The sequence below is a fragment of the Vanessa atalanta genome, chromosome 1 (assembly GCF_905147765.1).
Source record: "Vanessa atalanta chromosome 1, ilVanAtal1.2, whole genome shotgun sequence".
In the NCBI taxonomy this organism is placed as follows: Eukaryota; Metazoa; Arthropoda; class Insecta; order Lepidoptera; family Nymphalidae; genus Vanessa; species Vanessa atalanta.
In genome coordinates, this window is record NC_061871.1 from 3,019,372 (window position 1) to 3,047,078 (window position 27,707).

General features: G+C 31.0%; 1 protein-coding gene across 1 annotated transcript; it reads left to right on the forward strand.

Annotated features, from left to right (window-relative positions):
• Positions 1–245: 245 nt before the first annotated feature.
• Positions 246–27,560, forward strand: LOC125066731 (glucose-6-phosphate 1-epimerase). Its single transcript, XM_047674978.1, has 8 exons — positions 246–360; positions 1,310–1,361; positions 21,085–21,143; positions 22,744–22,900; positions 23,161–23,341; positions 23,793–23,949; positions 24,575–24,726; positions 25,420–27,560. The coding sequence occupies exons 1-8, from the start codon at positions 294–296 to the stop codon at positions 25,426–25,428; spliced, it is 834 nt and encodes a 277-aa protein (XP_047530934.1). The 5' UTR covers positions 246–293; the 3' UTR covers positions 25,429–27,560.
• Positions 27,561–27,707: the final 147 nt, after the last annotated feature.

Here is a 27,707-nt window from a genome sequence, read left to right on the forward strand (position 1 = left end):
CACAGCGTTGGCCGTTTCTCATTGGCTTATTATGGCTGCGTTCATTTGTGTTGTAAGTTTATTTACCGTAACATTTTCCTAAAATACAAAAATAAATCAGATCAATGACACTTATATTTTATTTAAGAACAAATTATATTGTTTAGATTGTGAATTTAATAAAATTCGTACTTAGCTTATGATAAACCGATAAAAGCGTAAACCGATACCTTAGTACAACATAATAGTGCGTGCCTAGTAAGTAGCATTCAACATAGCTTTGTTTGGCAGTTGGCTTTGCTGTCAAACGGAAAATGGCAGCGACGAGTGTTGTCGTTCTCGACAGAGGCAACAATACAACTTGTACCGTAAATCTTTTCGGTAAGTTTGATTGATTAAATTTCTATTTCTAAATTCTTACCAGTCTTGTTATGTGAGCTTAAAATTGACGTTATATTTATTATCCTTTCAGAAAAAACCGCATAACCTGTAAAAGTTTTTTTGTTTATTTTCGAAGTAATGCGCGGAACTTTTAAATTGTTATTCTGAAAGTTTTAATATTCATACGGCGGCAAACATATAATCAATTTACCTGGCAATTAATTTGAAGTATTTAATATTGTTGCATGATTTTTGAGGTCGTGTTAAGTATAATAGGAGGTAACAAGTTTTTTTTTCAATGAATAGACTAAGAAGTTGTCTGCGGCGATATGACCTTGGCTATTGGATTGTAGGAAGTAAACTGTATACTTGCTTCTAAATTGTAAGTGGTTATTTGATGTACTCACAAAAAATGATCATAAGCTGTCTAGCAACATTAATAAATAATTAGGAAGTGATTTGTATTATCACTCCAACAGAAATTATTAAACTCATGATTAACTATATTATTCTAAATGTTCTTTTATATAGCAAATTTTGATGAAATTACTGAACACTACATGATGTTAATAACAAGTTTATTAATATTAACAATTTTTTAATACCAATGCTTATAATATAATTTTAGTCTATAAATTGTAAACAGGGCAATTTTTATTATCATTTGTTTTTGCTTTGTATCAATTTAACATGATTAATTTATTTTTCTAAGTGATTTAATTTATAATGTTCAACTAATTCATTAGAAATAGATTGAAACTTAACAATTATTATATTACTAAAATAATTTTGAACAAACTGTACCTACAGTACCTTCATAAGGATGAAAAGAGTTCTTTATAATATAAAGTAATATATAATAATTAACAGGTGTACTTTGAACAGACTTTACATGCACTATATAATAAAAATATATATCCTAATATAAGCCCTTATATGTTTGTTACAGGTGCAACAGTAGTATCATGGCGGGTTAACAATCAAGAACAATTATTTGTAAGGTAAGAAAATTTAATTGTGCGATAATAACTATGAAAATATTTACCTAGCTGCATATGTACTAGACTATATATATTTTTTAGAAATTTATTTAACTTCACAAGTGGCTTAAATCTTGTGACAGAATTTTAAACTAATTCTGTTGAACTAAGTAAGGTAAATTTTTCCACAGTATTTTATATATATTTACTGCATTTTGAGTAATTATATACAAAAGTTTATTTAAAATTCAGTTGATGCACAATAAGGATAATCTAGAATAAAACTTAAAAGAATTACATAATGTTAATGTTAAATGAATTAAGATTTACTGAAGCCTGTTAAACAGAAATACAACAATATAATCAACTAAAAAAATTAGTTATTTGACTTAAATATTTCTATGATTAAATAATTTAGACCAAAGAGGCTATTTTACACAATGATTATACTTATAAAGCAAAAACACTTCATGTTTGGTTGAATAAACTTAAACATTATTAAGTTTTATTTTCATATTGTATTATTTATACGTCAAATATATAATGGCTCATTGTTTACGAATTTTCAATTTTCCTTTACCATGACAAATACATGGATTTTATTTTGATAATGTTTCATAAATTGACCATATTTTCGTTGGCAATTTGATACATGTATTTCTACATATTAATAATTTTATTTTTATCAATTAAATTATTACACTTTTTTTTGCAAGTTTCGTGTATTGTTGATATAAAACTTGAATGAAAATACAGCTAGGTTTAATGAAGTACACTACTTGATCAGTGTTTGTTTTTATTATATTTTATTCAGCATTATATTTTTCTAACTTTATAATTCGAAATTACGTTAAATTACATCAAATTATATATTGTACGATTCTCAAACAAAATAACATCAAATGAACTGCATTTTTGCTTCAATACATTTTGAACCTCATCATAAACACTAGAATTTGAATGATTTTGCGAACGTTATGACAATTTTCAGTTTATTTTTTTCATAATTTATTGGCGTTAATTTCCTTTGTACCAAAATTATTACGGTAATTAGCATAAATGTAAGCGCTCAGGCGGTAAATTTGCCAACGTATTAGGTATTTAATCAAAGTATATAAATAATTGTAAACCTACTGTATATCAATGATTCAATCTGTAATGAACATTGAAATGGCAATATAAGTCATGCATATATTTAGCGTTCTCTTCAGGGTAAAGATATTAAATTATACATATTATCCTCGTACTTAAGTCGTTATTAAACTGCCTTATTAATGTTCGATCTTCAACAAGATTCTATTAACTATTATTTTGTAATGGTGAAAATATGTATAATAATTATAAATATTAAAGCATATATATACATTGGTCTTAATAGTTGATTGCGTGACCTTTTCGTTGTATAAAATTAACATCCCATCAATAATAATCCGCGGAGGAAATGAGATGCACTGAGCAGTAATCACCCACGCCTCGTCATCTCGACGTTTCGTTCTTTGCATGACTTTCCTTCTACAAACTGAGACTTGACGTACTTATTTCCCCATTAGCATTGTTTCAATTTCAAGTCTTAACTGATTCCTGATTTTGATTTAACGCCTTATATTCTAAATCTTAACGAATATTATAAATGCGAAATTAAGTTTGCTGATTTGTTACGCTTTTGTGTCTAACTCAACCGATCACGAAATTTTGTAGACACGTCATGAAAAGAACAAAAAAGGACATTACAGATATAATATCGATATATCACTAATATACATCACTATATATAACTTTGTTAATTCTTGTTACCTCGATTACCCGATTCAGGGTTAGTAATTTTTTTGTAGAAAATTGTATAAAGTTTTTTTAACCACTACCCAGAGTAAAAAATGAAATATTTGCAATTGTGTAATTCAAAAAAATTGTTGAGTAACGTCTGTTAGCTAAAGGTTAATATAAAACTAACGACTTTATAGATGGCTATTATATCTTGGAAATGAAATGATCGCCTCCAGGCCGCCTTAAATGAACAAAAATATAAGTGCATACGTAAATTGTTAAAAAAAAAACTACCAACAATGACAATCTCGCTGTTTCTTTCGTCGGTTATTCTCAGGTCTGAGCTATTCCTATTCAAACTGATAATAGTTTTCACGATCAATAAGCGACTTTAATGTTTCTGTTCTAATTATTTCTTTTACGAGTACGTTTAGTAAGTACGTTTAATTTTAACTCGGTAACTCTTATTTCTTCAATATTTGATTAAATTATATAACTTTATACAGATATTTTTAATCGTAATTTAACATATCAGTTCAAATTGTGACATTTACTCGGAACATATGAATACCTCAAGTTATTATTCTATATTAATTTTATTACAATTCTCAGAAATTACAGTTATTATAATGAAATATCACGCAAAATTAAGTACTTATAGTTTCCGATATCCGTATATCGGAATATTAAGTTGGTATATTAGTGGGATTTTATTATAATATTCTATAATATATATTTTTTCATTAAGTGGGAAATGTAAAAAGAAACAAATACTCATAAAGTAGTTACCTCAAAGTAGGAAATTTAGTTTTTATTGTTCAATAACAAAATAACCTTTTCTTATAAAAATCATTTAAAGTGTTCGAGTATTTAAACAAAGGCCTTATAACAATTTCGAATGAATATAATGTTTAAGATTCTCTGAGCTCGAGTTGAACAAATGAGATCAAAAAAACCGACCGTGAATATATCCGTGTAGGAACAAGCGCTTCCGCTAATGAGGCGGCGTCGATTAGTGAATTCGGGCCTCCTGGCGGACCAGCGTGTTACCGAGGGCTTAGCCATTTGAATAATGAACTACTGTTCATCCGTTATTCTTTTTGACGTGCTCGAAGAAACTGGGCTAAACTGAGGGCGAGTCGATGAGGATAATAGAAGTGTTTGGCAATATGAAAGGAATTTTTGAGAATTGAACATTCTTTAGTCTTACATTGTGTTACAAGAATTTAAAATATAACTGCGCAGTACAGAATTACATAACGGTAGACTAGTTCTATTGATACCCTTGGTGTGCTTCTAAAGTAATACTTTTGATTAATTTACACCAAAACAAATGATTATTTTAAATATCTCTCTATTTAAGGTATGTATATATTTCGCTAATATATTATTCAACCTGCTCTTGTAAAGAGAAAATGAATATTGACAATTTGATATAATTTAGACCATTAATCTTTTTTTTTTATTTTGATATACGCCTACAATATGTTCTGAATAATTTCGATTTTCACCGTAGGGTTGCGAAATGTAAACGAATTTAGTATATATTTATACTACAATTAACTATACCTATACATCTGTCGAAGTTGTTATAATATTGACTTAATTTCTACGATACTTCAATATATCTTGGAACAAAGTATTCGCTAACTAGGTACGGATGAAATGAAATGCTTGTCGGATGAAACCAGCATTGGATCAGGGCAGTGGAATAATCACAAAACCTCCAAGAAGAGAGGAGGTTGTAGACCAAGTGGGATATTTACAGGAAGTACTGTAAACCTTTTATTACTAGATTCCTAAACAGAGTTGACAGCCCTGATACATCGTTATAATTTATATTTGATGAGTAGATTTTAATCATCTAATTTGCAAATAAACCATGTGTTCGCGTAAACTGGAAGCCAGCTATCGCATGGTCGTTTTACTTCGAATGTCAAACTAATTACTGAAGCTATTATAATTTATGATACGCCTGGATTGGCGTAGTTATTAGTGAGATATTATACTTTAGTATAATTTTTTTATGGTATAATACGATTAAAATTTTTAAACTTAAATGTCTCAGTGACACCTGAGAGTTTTTAATGTTTTAACTGGAACAGAATATATTCTGTATAAAAAAATTTTGTTAGATAAGTCCCTGTATATATACAGGGACTTATCTAACAAAATTTTTTTTTGTGTGTTTTCGAGATAGTTTTCTTTTTGCGGTTAAATTCTAGGAAAGTATGTTAAATTCTGTAAGTGTTGTCCTCAGATTTAATAAATGAGCAAACGAAATTTGTATACGGCAATTCATTATGTTTGTATAAATCAAACGTTTTGCATATCTTGTGAGAACTTTGTTAAGCTTCAAAAGGGCTGCTGATTCTGTTTATTTGTTTGGGGCGATCTGCTAAGGGGTTACAAGAGTTTATAAGTGATACGGTTCATATAGGAAGAGTTATACAAGCAACTTCGTAAACTTGGTATATTATTATGAAATTAAATAATTGTATATTATGTTTTCGTAAATGAACCAGATTTCACGATATTTCAAATAACCGAAAACTTGCGCTTGGAGGCTATACAACTTTAAAAGAGACTATTTAATTATACATATACGACTATTTACAGCGTAGTGCTTATATGTTTCTCTTCAAATAATATAAATCAATCAGTCTATTCGCTTTATTCTGAATTGCTTGATTAGATGAATTTTGACGCGATGTTCTTCATCATATCACAAACGATTTCGGAAAACGTATCACGTGATCAGTGTATTACATTTTTATTTAACTTATATTACATAAGCAAAACTGGTGTACAATAAAGTAGTCGTTAATTGTTAATATAGGGCGTTACCTAACAATGGTCACCTTGACTTAAGTACTAAGACTTGGTTAAAAATACGGTAATATTTCTTTACAAATAGTCGCGCAGTAGTTATTAATTCTCATTAAAATAAATATCGTATGCATTTTCATGTCCTGTTCATAAAAATAGCCATTTACGTCTTGCAGTTTCGACTGATCTTTTTGGATATACTGCAATATATTAAAAAAAATGCATGTGTGAAGTTGAGGCTAGTCGTAAGATTTAATTAGCACAATGTGTAGATAGATAACTATGATAGATTGTGATTCACGATTGTATTATAACATTTTTTCATATTTATATAAAAAATATGGACCTTAATTTTATCCTCAAGAACACGGTTTAGGTAACTTGGACTGTCTTGTTGTAGCTTATAGTAAAATCAAAATGAACTTTATATAGCGTGGCAGATGTTTACTAACTATTTCGAAAAATTTAAGCTTTACTAGATATTATTATGATAAGGAGCGTGGCAAAGACATCCATAGAATACAATGGGTAAACGTATGCCTGAACATTATTTATGAACTAACTCAATTCTTATTCCATCGCCGATCTAAGAAGCTAAAACTTGACGTGACTTATTCCTGTCAATTGATTGCTTAGTAAATCATGTGGGTTTTAATAGTAATTTATCGCACGTGACATTGGCGAAATAAACTGTGCCTTTTTGGCACAAATAAAAGCCAGAAAAAAAAATCAGTAATTTATTTTTTAATGTTTTGAAACTTGATTCTATGTTTTGCCGATTAAACGGTACATCAGTTGGTTTCAGCCTCATTACACACAGTAAATGATACAAAACATTGCATAATATAATTAATGGTGGAAAAGAAACACTACTCAGTTTGTCGCCGGTTTTTCTCGGATGAATCTATGTACTTTCCGAACCACCATGCTTTTATAAGCCTATTTGAATAAAGAATATTTTGATATTGGTGTACTTCATTTGTTTGTAAGTTGAGTGAAAAAAATTTTGTGATTTGGATATATCTGAGATGTGTATTCGTCGACTACAGAGCCACTAGAGACTAAAGCCCTGCGAATTTTGTGGTTTTGTTACGTAGATGCCTTCCACAGATATTATATACAGAACTCCAAAGATTATGCATTTGTTGTCTTTGTCTAGTCCATATATGACACTCACGCGTTTTTGCTCATCTTCTTTAAATAAAAATACGTTATAGAAATTTATTGCGTATCAAATTACGATTTGTTTTTTTTTCGGTTCAATGTTATTGTACTTATATTGTTGGTAATTGAAAATAAAGTGTCACCTAGCGTTATTTGATTGCAATTAATTCTGAATCAATTTGTAGTCACGTATTGTGCGCTGCGCGGGTGTGCGGGTGCAATTTGGCGCGTCGACAAAAACGCGTCTCGGCCGCGAGTGGCTCTAACAAACGACTGCCGCTAATGATTCTATGCGATCCTAGGGTTGGACTCTACTATAGCAAACTCCATTATTTTGTGTCTTTTTTTATTTCCTCATTTCTGAATTCGTTTCATGTATTTACAAAGTACAGTATTATTGACGTAAATATCGACTTGTTCCCTGAAGTAAGTTTATATTTTGTAGAACTACTGTATTATTGAATGGCCAATTCGAATTTACTTTTACTGTGAATTTGAATGTATATACTATTATGCACGTCAACTTGTGAATTACTTAGATTTTGAATATCAAAAAGTTAAAGATGTGATGACAAATTTAATTTGAATTGTGTAAACCCTTATTGCAGATTAAAATGGTACAAAGCGAGAAATTTATATAGAAGTAAATACTTAAAGAGGAACGATTACATTAAAATATCTAACAAGTTGTTGGGAGAGGTGGAATTAAATATTATTGTACGTTAATCTGTTTATTATTATTTAATATTGTCAATATTCATTCAAAGTATCGTCACTACAGTTATCGTAACGACATAAATCTTACTATAATGCAACCTATTGGTATTGTTGTTATATATTTATGCATTAAAAGTAAATTAAAGTAGATATTATGCCAGTTATCTTCTAACACATAAAAAGCAATAATATTCCCACTATTACCGAAAGTAAATTCTACTGAAACGATTCGATAAGATATTCAATAGTAACTTTTTTACTGACTAAACCCGTAAAGTAAAAGCTTTGGCTTTTCTTCCTTTCATTTAACTATATATGTATATCAATTTAAAAATGTATTTTGATATAAGTTTATTATTAGACTATTGTGATATATAATACTATAAATACTAAAGTAATCTCAGTGTCTGTTTTCCCATCACGACTAAGCTACTTAACCGATCGTAATAAAATTTGATATAGAATTAGTCCTAGACCTGCCATGTATATAGGTGATTTACGAGAAAATACGGGGTTAATAATTACAAAAAAAATCATTTTTATCGCTTCTGTCTGAAATAATGAGCTCAAAAGTTTTCTTGTGATCAGTTCCGTGGTACAAAATGATTCGATCATCGTTATTTCATACATCCGAATAACATACATTTTTAAATCGGTTCGACAATTAAACTAGACTTCGTACATATGTTAACCTACTGACTACATATTTACACATATATTTATTTGTGTGTAAATATATAGTATATATACTATTTATTAAAAATTGTCTAATATTAACATTATTATTAGCCAATAAATATTAATAATTCAATCTCATACAAAATTTTAACAAAAACTTTGGTAAGTAATAAATTCGTAATTAACATTTATTAATATATAAATTTCTTAGAATATATAACATATTCTAAGAAATATTTTTTCATTTGTAATGTATGTGTACTTGATAAAATATATATTAAGACTTTTAATCATAAAAAACCCAAGATATGATTCAGATACGTTTTATGAATTATAATGTTCAAATTATTTACGTAATTAGAAACGTTAATTATGTACATAATTATGATCTTAAAATACGCTCCCACCACAGTTACGTGAGCAATAAACTGTATAATTAAATCTCTTTAATGATTTAGTATCTTTAACTCGGAACACATCACCGAAGTATTTTTAATATTGACGTCTAAGACAATGACATTATACAAAATAACATTTTGATAGATTATTTTTCTTCATGTTTTGTTTTCAAAACATTAAAAACTTTTTTATGAGGATTATTTTGTATTAAGGTAATTTATACTGTCATATAATGGATAAAATAGACGATTATCTGATGTATTTTCACAATTAGTAAGCCATTGCATCCAATAATGCATAAATAGGCAGAGTGTGGCAGATAATCTGCTCGAAATGATCACACACACTCGAAATGATCGATTACTTTTTAAATTTTTTTTATGGGTATAACCATTATCAAATTAGATTGAAAAATTACCCTTAATTTAATTGATACGATTAGGATTATTATTGTGATAAATCAATTTCTGTCGAACAACTATTTGTTATTAACTGTTATAATGTTAAATTTTATTAAACATAATATCTTTGAGTGATTTTTAACAAGCGGCATCATAAATACTCAAAGAAATAGGTATACATAGATTTGGAAATTCTGAATGAGAAATTTGAAACAATTGATTTTACATAAATGTAAAGGAAACTCATTAAAGTTAAATAACTCTGACTCAAATTATTAATATATCTTGACTTATATTACGTTTTTTTATCCTGTCCGATAAAATAGTTTTCTGGGATTATTAGTTATATGGAATATAACTTAGAAGTATATTATTAAACTATAAAATAGAGTTCATGTATTAAAATGTTCTACTCCCAAGTTGAGCTCAAAATATGTTGTAAAATTATAATAAATAAATTGTTTTATAAGATAACTCGATTTAGACGTTTCTTGTTTCATTATGAATTAAATTACCCAGAAGCTAGTGTACGTCGACGAGAACTCGTATCATTGGCAAAAACTGAGCCGCTTTCCGTTTTAATATTAAACATAGTTTCTGTGCTTTTTGTGGCGAGGGACGTGACGCGCCGCTTGACCCTTTATGGCCGGGATTTCGGCAGCGTGAAATGACTCAGAGGAATCTAATGGATAGATTCGATATGCTTAAGAATTGTTAATCTCAGCCAACGTTACCCCATAAGTAGATTCAGCGCGAATAAAGTGTATAAATATATCGGTTATTTTATATTATTGTTTAAAGTAAAGGATCGATACGAATAATATTTCGGTTTTGTATTAAGTGGTATATATTACCACAACACCATAATGTACAATATAAAGAAATACTAGTCAAATTCAGTATTCTAATGAGTCACGTTAAAAGCAGAGCTTCGCTAATCCAGTGCAAACAAACAATTTATTACTACAGCGTAGTTATAGCGGGTAGCTTCGCCCCTACCACATCTTGTTTTTGTGGTCGCGTCTGCAGCCCCGAGTCGCCGCCACTTTCTAACTACCCTCCCTCTCCCCATCCCCCTCCGATGACAAATGGTCCACCCCGCTAATGCCCAGATAATTTTATGCGGCGATGCAGGCCGAGATGACCGTGTGATTACCATCGATCGACGCGCGTCAATGGGTCCAAGCTTCACATTATGCGCCACTTCACGGATCAGTGGTCGCTGAAACGGGTTTATCGCGTCATTAGATGGGAAATTATTTCTATCATAGTCTCCGTATTTGGTTCTAATATCGTTTTAATCTGTTTTAATAATTTTCACTGTTTCTTTGCGTTCCTTAGGCTTTATATATATTATTGTAGAATTTATAAGTTTTTTGCTAAACTTATATGATATTTTCTCTAAAATAGTTATATAGGTACATGCTTGCAATAGATGTCATATTTTGAAAACTGAATAGCGGTTCAGCTTAAAATAAGACAGCAAAATGAATGAAATAATCAGCAGCCAAAGCATTGCAATAGGTAACTAACGAATAAGAACAAGATTGAAGCCGGGAATGCCTGTCACCGCCGACCTCAGTCACACACCAATGCCTCTGAATAGCCACCCGTCGTATCAGCTTCCACGTGGTCTTGATTTTACTCACGGAGTAATACTGCCAATGATTCTCATTTCCGACCATTAACAAATTAATAATACCCTAGTTGGTCATTGTGGTTAATTTTTTATCATAAAAATTCAAAATCTTTTCTAGTGCTTTACAATTAATGAGAATGCGCGGGAACATCTCCGCTATCAACTATTATAAGTATTCCTTGGAACTAGTTTGACGTGTATTTTCTTGCTATGATTAATTATGTCTTACTGTGAAGCATATTTAAATTACAAATTGAGCAATTAATATTGCAGAAAAATTAGAGGTTCTTATAAATTGATTTGTATCTCCCACGGCGAGTAATAAGCCGAGATGCTGTTGGAACAAAGTTTTTTTTAAAGGTAACCGCGTTAAAAAAACGCATAAGCATAAGGAATGCCAGCATCATTGCGACCTCTGCGTCACACGCCACTGCTCTTGAATAGACCTCATATCTCCTTCCACTTGACTTCAAGTAAACGCGGTTCGTAAAGCGGCGTGAATATCGGGAACATCTTTATTTTTCTTTAAACATGCGATTCAACTTTTTAATTTAACACGATATATGATTTTTTTATTATCTACTAGTTTAATTTAACATTCAGATAATTAACTGATTATTACAACAATATGCTTTATCTAAAGCATACGAATCCATTGCGTGAAGTGAGAATCGAAAAGAATAATATTATAATAAATTATATTTGAAGTTGTTACATAATATGAAGAAATATTGCCATAAATAAGATCTGTGAACAGAGTCGTTCATATTAACGAGATAATAAGGCGCGGCATCTCTTCATATAAAATAAATTAACATTTTAATAGTACCTATTATAAAATTTAATTAAATTAAACTTTTCTTGTTAAAGCAAATGATAATATAGTTACATGGTTTATAGACTCGGAAACGCTGTAACCTTAATCTTAAATAATGATTTGAACACATGTTACGCGGTTGTTGCCGTACTCTCTTTGTCTATTGTGTAATGAGTTCCTACTGTTATCATAAGCAGAAAGAGTCGATGCTCTGCCGTACACGTGCTCACCGTCAATGTCCAACACATGTTGCTCTTTTTGTCCCTTCGGATGACACCCAAGGCATCGATTGTTCCACACGATAGACAGAAGACAGCTGCTATGAAATATTAGACGCGCCGATCCTACTTAACGGGCCAATTTGTGCTTTAGTAATCCTCCCACTTATAAAATCGTTTCTTGATTCGTTAATTCCCGATTTAATACTAAGTTCTAGGAGTCATTTGGATACTATTTAATGTATACAAATTTACGGGTAAGAGTTAATGCCGTCTATGAATATGATTTATAGCATGATACGTTGAGTTAAATAATTTATTCGACCTTTGACGTCTTCAAAATGTATTCGTGTTGAAGATTAATGAATTTAAAGAATTATTAATTTTCCTCCTTGGTTTTCATTTACCTTATAAGATATCCGCTGAAAATTAAGTTAAATCGTTGTAACGATTTTTTTAACCAAATATAGATATTGTTTCTACGTCTGTTAATGTATAAATTTTCTTGCCTTATTATCATCCTACGCTTAGATTGCGTGGTGATTATAATTTTCGTCAGTTCGTGATAGCTAGCTCATTTTGTTTGGGCGTGTAATTATGTAGGTACGTTACGTCTGACGATGCCGTCGATTTGATCATACGATTGTCGACTTTGCTGTTCTTAAGATACTCTATTTAATCGCAGGAAGTTAGATATTTGATCATAGTTAAGTAAGGAACACGCGATTGAATTCTCTAAGTTTTGAATGACATCACCAAAATTTGTTTCGTCCGGCCTTACATGGTTGCATGTAGTATGATCTATTGATTCATTACTTAGGAACAGCTGACATCGTTTATGACGTGTTGAATACGAATTTATCAAACACGGTATACTGATACTACTGATGAAACTAAAATATAAGGATTGGATTTATTTTTATGACGCTAAATGTTTTTGAAGTCTAAACATATTTTTATAGATTTAATCTGTGTTATGGAAAATGTACCTAAAATTTGTTATATAAATAAAACGTTACATAGAACACAATTTTGAAACCGTATCGGAAGTATTTATGTCGCTTATCAATTTATTAATATTTATTTATAAACATAGAATAAGATATATTTATAAATATACAAAATTTCCCGAAACACGTCCCCGAGGTTCGTAATCGGCTTATCAGGCGGTGTTAAATCGACCCGGGGTGAAAATTAATCGCCTGTCCGGAGCATCTGCGGACTGTGGTCCACCACTGACCCCTGTCGGCGACTACCTAGATGTTTGTCTCTGTCCGCTCCTATCTTTTCTCTATTTATTATCACTGCTGTTTGTTTAGCAGTTCTCTGAGTAACATTACAAAACTGCAAAAGTATTAATGTATTTTGTGCGACTGTAATTATACAGCAGCTAGCAAACTTTTGTTATCTTTTTGAATATTTACAATAATTATCATATTTTGTTGCAGTACATTTTAATATAGTAGTTTGGTATTATATACTTACATTTTATATTATATGAGTATTATTAATATATAATATCCGTCTCTTGTCAGGTTAAATCCCAACTGAGGTGAGTTACGTAGAGATTGTAGAGCTGGTTTTTTGTCTTTTAAATAAAATGTACACGTATATTATAAAATTGTACACGTGTGTTATATAGAAAAGGTACTTAATAATTCTCTGAGCTGGTTTTACGATCAACGTGGCTTATTAAAAATCACGAATTATATTGAAATGATTTGTATGGTTAATGTTATCTTTTATCATTTTCATCGTTTATTTAGACAACTCAAATATAATTTATTGAAGTAAGTTCTTAAGGGCACTTCTGTACCACTCAGTACTACCGGTTCGAAATACAGAAATTCAGTAGTTACTCCCAGTAAACAATTATATCAATTTACTCATTATAATAAAACCGTTGTACTGTAAAGCTAGATAGAGTTCTTTTTTCTTTTAGATCGCTGAGTATGTATTTTTTATCAATGTTTTTATTGTTTCCATTGAGTCTTTCCTTGAAATTTTACTCATACAATATTTTATTGATATGTATGTGCAGATAATTATGTACATAATAAATAATATGTAGATTTTAGATGTTTGATTAGGCACAAGTATTACAAAATCCGTGTACGTAGTGTCTCGAGCACGTACGACTTGCGCCTACGCCTGTTCCTGATAAATTTATAATACTTTCAACGGCCGTGGTACCACGAAGGTTACCTATGATATAATATCGGCCTATGTTTCATTTCCTATACTCATAATTCATTTGTAAAACCGGTTGGAAAATAATGCAGGTCATGGTTTATGTTAATTGTGTATTGTGAAAATGTTTTTAGTCTTTCGACTATCCTAGATGACTTCGTAATTGCAGCAGTTGCTCGTGCTCGCACAATTGATAGCCAAGCCACTCCTCATGTTTAAGAAGGGGTCATGTATATTATCTCCGTTATAGTGCACTATTTCGGGGTGGTTATTTACCTATATGTGTCAGAATTAATAAGACACTTACAGGACAACTCGTCAATGTTTGCCTTTACGGTCGAACAAGCATGAATTATAAGCAAAAATAGAGCACGTAAAGACTAAATTGTCCTTCTTAGATTTGCCTTGATTGACCTGCAATCTTGTTACAAAATTCATGTGTTTTATCCACTTGATCCAACGTCCTTTGATGATTCCATATTTTTATATTAAACGCGCTTATGGCATGACTTCTATCGCTCGAGTGTCTTATCATTTTTATATTTATGATATTTATAAAATTAAAAAGGATTATAGTATGCGCTTTAATGTTGTTTTCTTAAGTAATTGTTAGTCTCAAAGTCGTTATAGTAATTGTATACAAAGACACTGAAATTATAGTTTAATTGTATCTCACTCCAGCTCCACCCAGTAGTATCGAGTGTCGCATCACTTATGCGACCTTTTTTGTTTGTTTCTGCACAGTAGCACCAACCTTTATCAACTAGTTTTTTTTTTTAATAAACCTGTTTATTGCCTCCTCTTAATATGTCAAAGTAACACGTTTCAAGTCATTAACTCGGGAATACTTCAAATAGGTTTTACTGTATTTTTTATAGTTTTGACTTACGAGGTAACAAGAATGTTCAAATAATTAGATTATTAAGTAGATATTGTTTAAAAAAACTAATTCACGAGACAAATGAATATGATGCATTGTTATTAATCCTTTATTTTCCGTCTTAATAGTTTAACCTTTTTACAGCAAATTAGCCACGCTCTTTATATAATTTAATATGATGCTTATATTTATTTTTCGCGCCTTCTATGCAATGCCCATCCTAAACAACCTTTTAACTCTAACAAACATCTTCTTATAGGAGTGCACTAAAAAAAAACATTGCAATTTTTTTTTAAATCAGAACACTCAGTATAAATTGTTACTAAATGTAGTGAATAGAAAATAGTAGATAAGAGCTACGAATAAAAATTATCACAACAGATATTTAATTATTGTTGTGTCCATATACCTACTAACAGATGCATTACCTATAGAGTTATACATAACGTAAATAATTTTATTTCATATAATGTATGTGACTCCATCTGAATTTTCACTGTCACCTGTGGTGTGTGTGCGTGATCAAATAAATTATAACGATCCGCCGATCCTTTACAAACCCGATATTTTATTTTCTAATATGCATATGTAATTAAGATTGACAAAATGTCGATCCTGTCGTAAACAAACTTTAGTGTTTTATTATTTTCTATGTGTCCAATAAAGGTCTACATAAAAGTTTTTATGTAACTCGCTGCGCACGCCAGTAAAACTGCCAGTTGGCATCGTCATATTTCAGCCAATTTACACTAAACCATAATGCATTCATCTAAACCTCAGCTAAACATCACTCACTCCTTTAATTGTTGGGTAACTTTGTATGAATTTAACGAAATAAGGAGGTGGTATATCACAGTTATTGAATAAAATAGATGCACAAATAAATCTTTAAGTTTTTTTTAAACTGCCAACAATAATATATGATAAAATTTCATATGACTATAATGGGTGGTAAGCGGCACAAATGTGATATGCACTTGAACGCTTTTTTCTTAAACAATTTGGCTACGCCTCATTACCTGGAAGGCGAATTTGAGACTAATTGAAGTCAATGATTTTTTGAGAGACTTATTCTACTACGTCGTTATATTGTACCATTATTCAAGTCAAAGCATTTATATGTAGGTATCTTAGCGATTATCTTCTTTGTTATATAAATCTGTGAAACAAAATATTTTAAAATCAGCATAGTTATTATTAATATTGTCAATGTAATCAATATCTGGTATTTATTAGTTTATAATAAATACCAGATATTAAACTTAAAACGGACCTTTTTCGGATCTTATAATTTAAATGGTATATTCATTTATAACATTGAAAAGATTAAGGAGATTGACAATATTCTGTGAAGTTACAATGTTTCTATTTAAATGTTACTATCACAGCCTTAATAATCCTGCGATATAAAATACTTAATAAAATATAAATAAAACAAAGCAAATTTCTGCATATTTTACTTATAATTATTATGTTATCGTTTTTTTTTACTTATCACTACACAGTTACAAGAAATTTCTTGTAGATAAGACTTTTTTTAGTCTATTTACAACAAATTTTGTATAATTTTTCAAGTAGGTATATTTCCATTAATGATACATAATAGAATCGATAAAAATTAATTACATGATTATTATATGTTACTTTTAAAAAATTAAAAAAAAACGGTTATTAAAAAACCAATTTAATCTTGTCTTTACATATCAAATTTATAATTATTTTCTACACGCGTTTTGTCTTTACTAAATCATGCCCATCTTAAGGTCTCCATTGTAGGGTGTAATATTTTAGGGCATGAAGTCTGAATATCGTATACTATTTTTTTTTTACAAAGTGTAAATATAAAATATATTTTGTTTGAAACAATAGTAAAATATTAATATTAATTGAAATATAAAAATAAAATATTTATAACACAAGCCTTTATTGGCGCTTACGTATGCACTCGGTCACATAATATATTAAAAAAATATATAATATCAAATTATAGAAGGTATCATTGATTGGCTAGCTGCTTAACTCGGATACATTTAACGAATATTGAAGGCGCTTCTTATTGTAGATTTTAAAATATATATTGAATGTTTTTAAAATATTGGCCTTATCACACGCCTAATCAGTCATCTCCCTTTTATAAGCTTTTAGAATTGCTTTAAATCAGACTAAAGTTATTATTTCAATTTAAGACTTTTAAGTTATTTCTGAAACGTTTATTTTTTTGTTATGCGAGTAGATATTTATTAATGGTTTTACATTTTAAGTTGTTAAATTGGAGTTATTTTTATTGAATAAATTACTTTGCTATAAAAGGCTTTTTGTCTGACAATGTATAAACTGTAATCTATGTCATAAAGTCCGATTTGATAGTATTTTTTATACTATTATAGTCATAAACGGTTTATATGAAATATAAATAATATAAATTTGCACTGTAAAATGTAGTACATGTCGTACTACATTTTACAGTGCAAATTTAATTCGAGTAAATACCGCGAGTCATCACTAGTTATAGTATAAAATTGTAACTTTTTTATTTTCCAATACGTATCTGAAAGGTGCAAATTTCGATCTCATTAACCGCTGCTTATTCAAATAGGTGTACTTGTTTTCGTAATTACTATGATAACTTAATTCTAGTATTTATATCCGAAACCACTTAATAAAACTTGTAAGTAATTGACTCTGCAATTTTATTAAAGTTTACTTTTTTTTCTGTTTTATAACTTCCCGCCCGGTCCGACGCGAATAGATACTCGCGTTCTCTTTTAATAAATGCCACTCGTGAGCATAACGGAGTCCGCTCATTTTACTTATTCTTTATAATTGCATTAAAAGCTTATCTTTGAACAGCTTACCTGATCGCTCTTGACCATTAATTTTTATTCGGTAGCTAACGACAAATGTCAAAGCTTCGCGTGATTTTATAGCAATTTAAAATAAGTACTAACGTTTTTTTATTTAAAAATCTTAACCTCATTGGTTATTGGGTTGGGGGTCAATTAGGAAATTCAAATCAGATATAAGAACTCAGCGGAATAGATTTCCTCCTCTATTTTTGATGTTGGTTTAAATTTATGATAATCAGCCCCACGACGCTGGGTAGTATATTTAAGCCCACCATTTTTTTCCAAACCAAATCATCACCTACGTCACCTTTCGTGCGAGCTACTATTAGCTGCCGAACTATGTTGCATAAGGGTTAAGTATCTAAACGCTTCTGAACATCTCATGAGAACGGATACTTAACAACAATGTTGAGAAGCAATAAACGGCTCGTATTGGATTAGTTCATGAAAGCGTGCAACAATGGGATGAAAGCGCTGACATTGTTCGCGGTGCTCGGTTTTTGTACCATGTTTATAGCTCAGCGCACGGGCTGATTAACTAGTCTTAGAACTGATAAGCACTATCTAGAAGTTAAAACACTTACACAGTTTACATAGTGGTTTATTCGAAGACATTTTCATAATAACATTGATACCATGTCATTTTATAAGACGTATACAACTTCAAATATATATTTTTACTATTAAGTCATTGTTATTTTTGGTTATATATACAAAAATGCATATATTTGTTTTCCACTCGATTATATTAGTTTTTTGTCGCTTTGATATTTTGCAAGTTTCATTAATAATTAATTTATTTTATATAATATTCGGTTCACGATAGAATAATTTCATATCAACGAGCTGATCTGATGATCGATGGATACTTTTACTAGTAGATCACTCGATTTTGGATTCATTTGTTTTTTTTTGTAATGTTCCACGTTTTACTTGACAAAAGCTTATTTCATGGTTTTATTTATATATATATATATATATATGTGGTAGTTGGTAGAAAAATATTAAATTATTAAAATATCTTAGTATATATATATATATTTATTAGTAATTAGTTAATATACGAGTGGCGTACGATGTTCATTCTATATATTCTGGATATTGTTCTTGGAATTGAAGGTTTAATTAATACTTTAAACACTTTATAGCGATGATTATAGTAAGAAATCGATCGGCATAGCCACATTTTCTATAGCCATTGTTTCCAAGGGAGACGGACTGAGGACGGAACGAGTTTGTGTGGTGGTAAAAACTTGGCCGTTGCCGAAGCGGGAATGTATCAGCCGACCGCCGCTCATGAAGGAATTTCATCCGGAATCTCTAATTAAAACTTTATCTAGTCCCACCTATTTTCTGGAATTTCAATAGCGTTGAAAAAGTTCCAACAGTAGGTACCTGCGACCCACTACTCATTGTTCATTGAAAGTGGGTTCACTAAAATCTTAAACTACGTAAATGTATTAGTGCGGAATTAAAAAAAAGTTTCTTTGACTTTAAACAGTTTAAGTGCAAATTTTATAAGGTAAATACGTTTCGAGTTGAGATCCACATGACAAAACTCTTGGTTACAGTAATTACTCCCGCTGAGTAATTTATATTATTATGGTGGTCGGTATTTGATTATTTTTTATTAACAGTCCTCGCTAATGACTTAGTCGTCCATAGTTAACGAGTGTAGACGGACAGAATATTAATTAGTTATGTAAGCATTATAGTTGATTAATAAAATTAATTGTTCAACCGCGAATAATATGCTTATTTAATAGTAGAGCACCTGCTAGCGATTCTTTGACCTTTGTGTGCAAATTGCTTACAGATACGTCGAATAAAAAACAAACATCTATGTTTTACAAAGTCACTTTTATGTGTGTCGTTAATAATTAAATTGATAATTGAAATATGATTTTCCTATAATTGAGAATCGCGATGCATTGGACGTGAGAACTTGTTTGAGAGACGTAGGCGATATTGATTTATTTATCAGTGATTTAAGTACACGACTACGTTTCGCAACATTGTCATCGCTGTTATCTCAACTGCAAATATAACTCAGAGAATAAAATCATTACAAAACCAATACATATTATTCAATGACTCATTCGAAAATTTGTTTTAAGTAATGAATAAAAGACGCCGTAGTACTGTGATGATACTCGATATAAAAAATTACAACATCGTCTGTAGCCGCAAATACAATCGTCTCTTAATTAAAAGGCATGCGGCATGTAATGGTGTAAAAATTCGCAAGATTATCCCGCAATAAGAATACGTTCGTTTCGTCCACTGTGACATCTGCCGGTGAACCGAGGTATCCGTCCAGTCGCGTCACAAACTCCGAAATGCTAAAAATGGCATAAATAATTTATACGCGGCTTGCTCGGCTCCGTTTTTGTCGCGATGCCGACCTGACCACTGATGCATTTATAATATAAGGGTGCTTTTTGCAACGTCCCCCGGCCGCGTTGGAATGCAACCGCTAAAATTGATCTTGTTCAAAACGTGAGTTGGAAGGTAATGCTGGTGCTGTCTCCGCACGTCAGGTTAAACTGTTGCCGTTCACATCGCATTATCTTCGTCTTTACACGACGATACTCGAATATCTGTATGCATTTCTCGCCGGCTCTCCGCTATTAAGTGTAATAATTTATATAGAATCAACTGAGATGACGGGGATCAAATCGATCCTTTTTTAAATTCAATTTGCTGCACTAGTTAATTGGCTCATTGGCATCATTTGTATTAATCTTTTATACAATGTATGTAAAAAATAAACCTTTATAGAGTTCTTTAATAATAAAGTCGTTGCCATAAAAAAAAATACTTTTTAGAAGCTTACGACTGCGATCGAGTGGGAGAGAGCTTATTCATATTTTAATATCGTTAAGTTGCTAATAATACGAGTATTATAAGCAAATGCCGTTAAGAAATATTGATAAGGGAATAATGAAACAACTCTGTCGAAGCCCTGAAAAAAAGTTACCGAAAGTTAACATTTTTCTCGTCTTCGTACTGATTATAACGCTTTGTACATCAGAAAATTTCAACTAAAATGTTTTCTCAGACGAAACTTTATACTAGTATGCCAGCAATCTTCTTTGAACATTTCGAAATGCGCGAATTCAAGCTACTCGTTCTGTAAACTTTTCCCGCTCGTGATTCGAAATTTAAAAAAATATTTATAAATATGTTTTTATTGTTTCAGTAAACAGGCTGTGTTCGACGGGAAGAGAGCGATACGAGGAGGAATACCGTTTGTATTTCGTAAGTGTTATCTGTTTTTATCTAAAAATTAATTATTGTTACAGTTAATATACCAATGTGTATTTGTTATTCTTATACATTTTCTATAACTTAACGCAAAGGTCTTATCAAATGATGTGTTTAACAACTGATTAAAGTGGTCCATTTAAAATGTTTATATCATGAAAAATTAAATATTTTCTCTTTCAAATGCATATTAAAATATTTATTTCATGACTCTTATCATACATAAAGGAATTCAAAATCTAAAACAGGACTTCAATAATTAAGACAAATAATACATAGTACTGTAATGGCAAGTAAATATTGAACTCCTCAGCAAATGCATCAGGCTACAGTACTGTCGGGTCGGTAGAATCGACAGAATTACATTGATATAGAATAGACACGAATTAAGCATTCGAAAACGTATTCGTGTAGATTCGAGCTCGCGATTTGTGGTTACGATCCACAAGTTCTATCAACGGGTCTGTTTAGGCCCTTATATACATAGCCGGTATATAAAACAGTAATTGAATATTCCTCACAAGGTGTTCCTTACAAACAAATAATTCATAGAAACGAGAAAATAATCGATTCTTGTACTTCCGTTGCGATGCCCTTATCTCATGTTATTTTGTTTAAGTACAGCGCTGCATACCAAACGTAATACAGCTAACAAACTGAAACTGCGTTTATTAATATGGTATGTTTATTGTTTGCCAGTTCTCAGATGTCGAAAAAACTTAAGCTTCTGTATCCAAATATTAGCATAATACAGTGTTACAGCAACATACTTATTATGGTCATGGAGCGGGTTTTAGTCGTACGAGTGTCTTCTACTAAAAGGCGTGCTTCGAGTATCGGTCCACATAAATATAGCGTTTTTTTAACCAAGTTGTCGCAATTTTGGAATGTTTACCAACTTGAAAGTTAAGATGTTGATTTTCGTTTAACGTCACTACTAATTTATTGCCTGCTTAATATGGTGTTTTCATAAAGTTCGATATAACTGTGAAATTCCTGTAAAGGCTTTTTGAATCGCGGGCTGATTTTTCCTAATTATAAAAGTTTTTTTTTACCATTCCGAATCATTAGTTAAACATCATTTTAATAATGAATACCGACCAATAGTTATATATTTAATATATTGTAAACACGGCTTACTGTAAGGCCTTAACGGGTAAATGGAAAGAACTGGTTCGATTATTATTTTTTGCATTTCAGTGCTGTAGGTACTGATAAAAGTATTTTTATAGGTTTTCTTAACAAATATTTTACACATTATCTCGAAATTAATCGAGATGAATGGTGCCTGTATTTAACGTTATGTAGAGAGTAGAAACTATATAGCCATACTAATCTTATAGAGACATCAAATTTGTATGTAATGATGAATAAAATAAAAATAATTACATACAAATATGCACAGCAATTATTGCAGAGGTGGCGTGGAGAGGAGGGTTTTTATTCCTATATAGAATGACAATTTCATAGCTAAGGATCTAATATGTAAATTGGGATTTTGAATCAATTTGTAAATTTAACCAACTACCATTCAAGACCTTGGACTAGAAATTTTGTTATCGTTATTATATAAATGATGATGCATTTTCCACAGCTCAATTCGGACAATGGGCGTTCGGTCCTCAGCACGGGTTCGCGCGGGTGGCGCGCTGGCACGTGGAGAAGATGCCGGAGCGGCTGCCCAGCGGCGACGTCGAGGCGGTCTTCAGCCTCATGGACGATGACTTCACGCGCTCCATGTGGCACTTCCAGTGAGCAACTAATTATAACTTTTTTTTAATTATAAAATAGGCAAAATGTGTGTATTTTTAGGAATTTTTGGCATTTGTATTCTTAGCTATTGACTAAAAAGCGAAATATAATATTATATTTTTTATAAAATCGATGATCATTTCGTTCTGTATTATTAAATTGAATACTATTGTGTAAAGTGTTTTCGCCTAAAGAAGTAAACTAGATAAAGTTAGAAGTACTTCAGCGTCGAAGTACTTTATTATTTATTATTTTACAGGTTCAGACTGACATATCGACTCATCCTTCGAGAAAAGGAGCTGCACTTTAATATCGGTGTTTACAATCCCAGTAAGGAGTTAACTTTTAGCTGCCAGTTACTGCTGCACACCTACTTCAAAGTGCCAGACGTGCGCCGCTGCCAAATTACTGGCATGCACGGCTGCATGTTCATTGACAAGGTGAGTTAGAAAAATAATCTTCCATTTCATTTGTAAGGTGATTTTGGCCACGGATCTTGTGCACTAAATATGCAGTGCGTCCAACACAGGTGCGCCCCCTATTTCCTTACAAATATTAAGGGAGTGCAAATACGACACGACCGGACAGTGTTAAGGCTCGGGATTGGTCAGTTTTTACGTGCTTTCCAAGGCACGGAAGTGTACACGCTTCTATCTTCCAGATTCTGGACTGTGACAGAATTTTTCGAAAGAAAAACCCAATACTTTTCATCGGTTCCTTTGGCCAAAGAGGCAGTCGACTATTCAAGAAATGAATAAATAATAATATTAATTCATAAAATAATCGCCTTAAATTATAATGAGGTATTAAATTATTCAGAGAAAATCACTATTAAAAATGTTATTGAAATTATGTTTTCTTGTTTTGTCATAATGATCTAAATGTCCACAGACACGAGAGGGTGCAGTGTACCAGGAGACGCGTGAGGTCGTGACAATCAACGAGTGGACGGACAGGATCTACCAGAACACCATGCAGGAGCACATCATCACCAACGTCGTCAGCGGACGCAAGATGAGGATACAGAAGTACAATTTCCCCGACACTGGTGAGATATAATACCTACAGCCTATTCAGACCACAACAGGAGTAAAGACATATTAATAATTTTTATATTCAATTGACGCGATATCATTGGTCGAAATTTAGAATGTCTCTGGTCTTCATTATGGATTCCCTTCGAATGGAATGAAATTGAAACTTTGGAAGTAAAATTAAAGTGGTTATATGTAGTCATACTAACTTTACTTATGTGTAATGTTGTATTATAAATAATTATATATTATTGAAAAACTGTAACATTATATGGGAGACCTAGCATATAGCTTGGAATAATTTGTTTATCTTTTGTCTTTCTTTGCTTGGAATAGGGTATATTATAACTCATGATGGTCACTTTTTGTTAGCTTACATAAATTCTTGGGGTAATTTTAGGTTTCATTTTGGAAGCCTATATAATATGTTCTCCAAAAACTTCAGACCTTTAATTTTGCATTTCAAACAGGCTATAGAGAACGACACGCATTAAACTTGAGTTTACATAACATTATAAATTTATATTTTGACGAAGCATTAAGTATGTAAAAAATCGTTTTAAAACTTCTAGGAATGCTAAGTTAGACTAGTTTACAGTGTATGCTGGGCAGGGAGCTCTAAGTTGTCTTCCATTGCAGTGATCTGGAACCCGTGGGCGGAGTTCGCGAAGGAGATCCCGGACTTCGGCGACGACGAGTTCCCCAACATGGTGTGCGTGGAGGCGGGCCGCGTGGCCGCGCCCATCGTGCTGCTGCCCGGGACCGCCTTCGAGGCCAGCCAGATCCTGCAGGTCGCTATTCGTCGACATCTTATCCCATTCGTTCATGGTAGTCGATATAAAATTGCATGGAAAGTTACGGGCAAGACTCACCGGTATATATAGCCTGTCCATCAAAAACTTTTAATTGTGGGTTTGTTCCATGCATCTATATGGGGGACTACAGAGTTATCGTAGCGTATTTTCAAACAAAGATTTCTGTTTAATGTTGCCTATAAATTATGAGAGTGATCTTGTAGATTAGACAGACCAGAATTTTTGTTATCAAAAATTCTTTATAGGTTTGGCGAGTACTAAATTGTAAAAACACAATCTCGATATGAGTGCATTAAATCGTCTATAAAACAAATCTCTTTCTGTTTTTGTAACAAATTTAAATATATTTATTTTAGTTATTCCTACAAGAAGCTTTTTAAAAATGCTTACTAATATAGATAACAGATAAAGCCTGAATTGAAAAGAAGATTGTTCTTTTAAAAAAATGTACAATCAAACAATTGACAATCACAGTGGAACAACAACAACATTTCGACCTAACGATCTGAAAATAATATCAATTGTGTATCCTGTCACAACTACACCTAGCATTAGTTTAACGTTTAGCTTAAAAAGAAATAAGGTCTTAAAATGGTATTGAAATTATTGTTTTCTAAATTAAATTGATCAGTTATATAATGATTGTATCAAAATTTCTATTTATTTCAGGTGATGTAAGACGTGTTACGCCGCATGCCATCCAGCCGTCCAGTGAGCGAGGTCAATTTACGAATATTCTAATGTTATGACAATATTGTTGATTCCAAGAAACATCGTTCCTTTTGTATTGTGTAAAATATTTTTCAATTTTAATTACAAAACGTATTTAATTTTAAGACAGTTTTAAAACTATATTCTCTCAATAACAACATAAAATTGGATGGAAATTGGATTCTGATATATTATTTCAATTTTGTTAACTATTGATTCACTGTAAAGTGACTTTAAACTACAATTAACAGTGTTTAAAAATATTCTTCCACTTTCACCTTTAACGGTTGCATAATTGAGGTAAAATTAAAGTAAATACCTAAGTAAGAATATAAATAAGATTAAAGGTTTAATGAGAAACGTGATTAGGTATCAGTGTATCTCCTTTCAACATTTTACATCGAAATATGATAAATATATATGTTAATTGAGTTTTATGTATTTATCATTTGAATGTGTCTGGTATTTGTATTATATGTTACGGTGGACTTTCAGTTCAATATCTGGTTATTCTCGCGTTTACAATCCTTCATAAAGTCAATAATAATAAAAAAATAATTCTTTTGTTGGTTGATTCGCGGTTTTAGACGATTTTAGATTGTGATTATTTCTTCTGCATTTCTCATTTTGCTATGTATCACTCTCTCTTATTTATGATGCATATTCATTTCTTTATTAAATTATGCTGAATTTCGTATGACTTAAATAATTTTAAACAATATGGCTTATAAAAAGGTAACATGCGATAGGAGATTGATTCATAGACAATATGATATTTTTTTTAGAATTCAAAGTATTGAATGTCTAGACAGAGCACGACTTACCATCAGGGAGCCATTTGCTTCCTCTGTGTTATGATAATAAAAAAAATATAGTAATTAATTCATTTGGCTAAAATGTGACACTAGTGTAATTTTTTTATCTAATTAGTAATATAATCAAGTTGAATGCGTTACACAGTCTATAAATTAGACTTAATACTAATACCACACACACATACACATGAATTGGTGTGAACGTGATCTTCAAATTACACTTTGAAAAGGTATCGTGAAACTTTTTTTATAAAACATTCCAGTTCATTCCATTTATTTTATGAATGATTTTAGATTCAAAAATAATCGTAACATAACTTACAGTCATAATTAATTACCAGAAAAAAAATCAAGTTAATCTTATCCTTTATAATAATGTTGCTGTCTAAAGAATCTCGCTTCCTTTTTCGAATCGTCTTTCAGACTTGCTTCCTTCTTGTCTTCCTGTTGTTTGGGTTTTTTATGTAATAATTTTGTTAAAATTGAATACCAACTTGTTACTTGTTTTTTTATCTGTTTAAAAATATTAGAAGCATTGGTTAGTCAGGTAAAATCACACTTATTACACAATACGTTAAGACATATTGAAAAAACAATTATTATACAAACAATAATAATATAATGTCCAATCTACTCAGAACAAAAAATACTCAAGACAATATTTTGTTTAGTAACTTATTTTTATAAATGTTAGCTGTTAATGCGATGCTTTTATAATTTATAAATGATAGTTACGTTTTAGAACAATTGTCTCACTCCGCTTTATCTATTTTTGTAATGTAATTATTGAAAAAGCCTTGCCACTTCTTTTGAGAAAATTGATGAAATTTTAACGTACATACAGCCACGTAGTTTGTACAAAATGTCAATCTTTTTGAGAACCCTATTTTGTATTTTTTTTGGATATGTTTTGGAGGCTTTTAAAGTATACGACAAATAATATAAGAATATGTACTTAGATGTAATGAGTTCCTTGTTTTTTTTTAAGACTTAATGCAATTTTTTGGTGCCTACTCGGACGAGTATATCAAATGTCATCTGTTTCTTGTACTCGTTAAGTATTATTTCGATGCTTTCTTTTTAACTGGTATTTTGGTGATTCTAAAATGTATTATAACTTGTAAGAAATAACATCATGTAATCGATAATTAATCGAACGAATATTTTAGGTACATTGAATTTTTATTCTTCTCGTAAAAATTGAGAATATTCAATATATTAATAATGGTGATTTTTAAACATCGAAATTTAGCGACAAAGTGTACTTCCATAGGTGCAATAAAGTGAAGTAATTAGAAAATGTGCTTGTTTTAATTTTATAAATCCTCTAAAATCAATTGCAACAACAAGTTGTGGGGCAGTGTAAGCAGCCTTGCACTAACTCAATCACCATCCAAGTCACTTGCTTCAATAATATTATTATAATATACA

What these genes read in the sequence shown, in the direction of transcription:
- LOC125066731 (XM_047674978.1), top strand. Translation starts at nt 294, where the DNA reads ATGGCAGCGACGAGTGTTGTCGTTCTCGACAGAGGCAACAATACAACT. An exon ending in CGCTCCATGTGGCACTTCCA is followed by an intron (nt 22,901 to 23,160) that starts GTGAGCAACTAA and finishes ATTATTTTACAG; the next exon opens with GTTCAGACTGACATATCGAC. An exon ending in GCTGCATGTTCATTGACAAG is followed by an intron (nt 23,342 to 23,792) that starts GTGAGTTAGAAA and finishes AAATGTCCACAG; the next exon opens with ACACGAGAGGGTGCAGTGTA.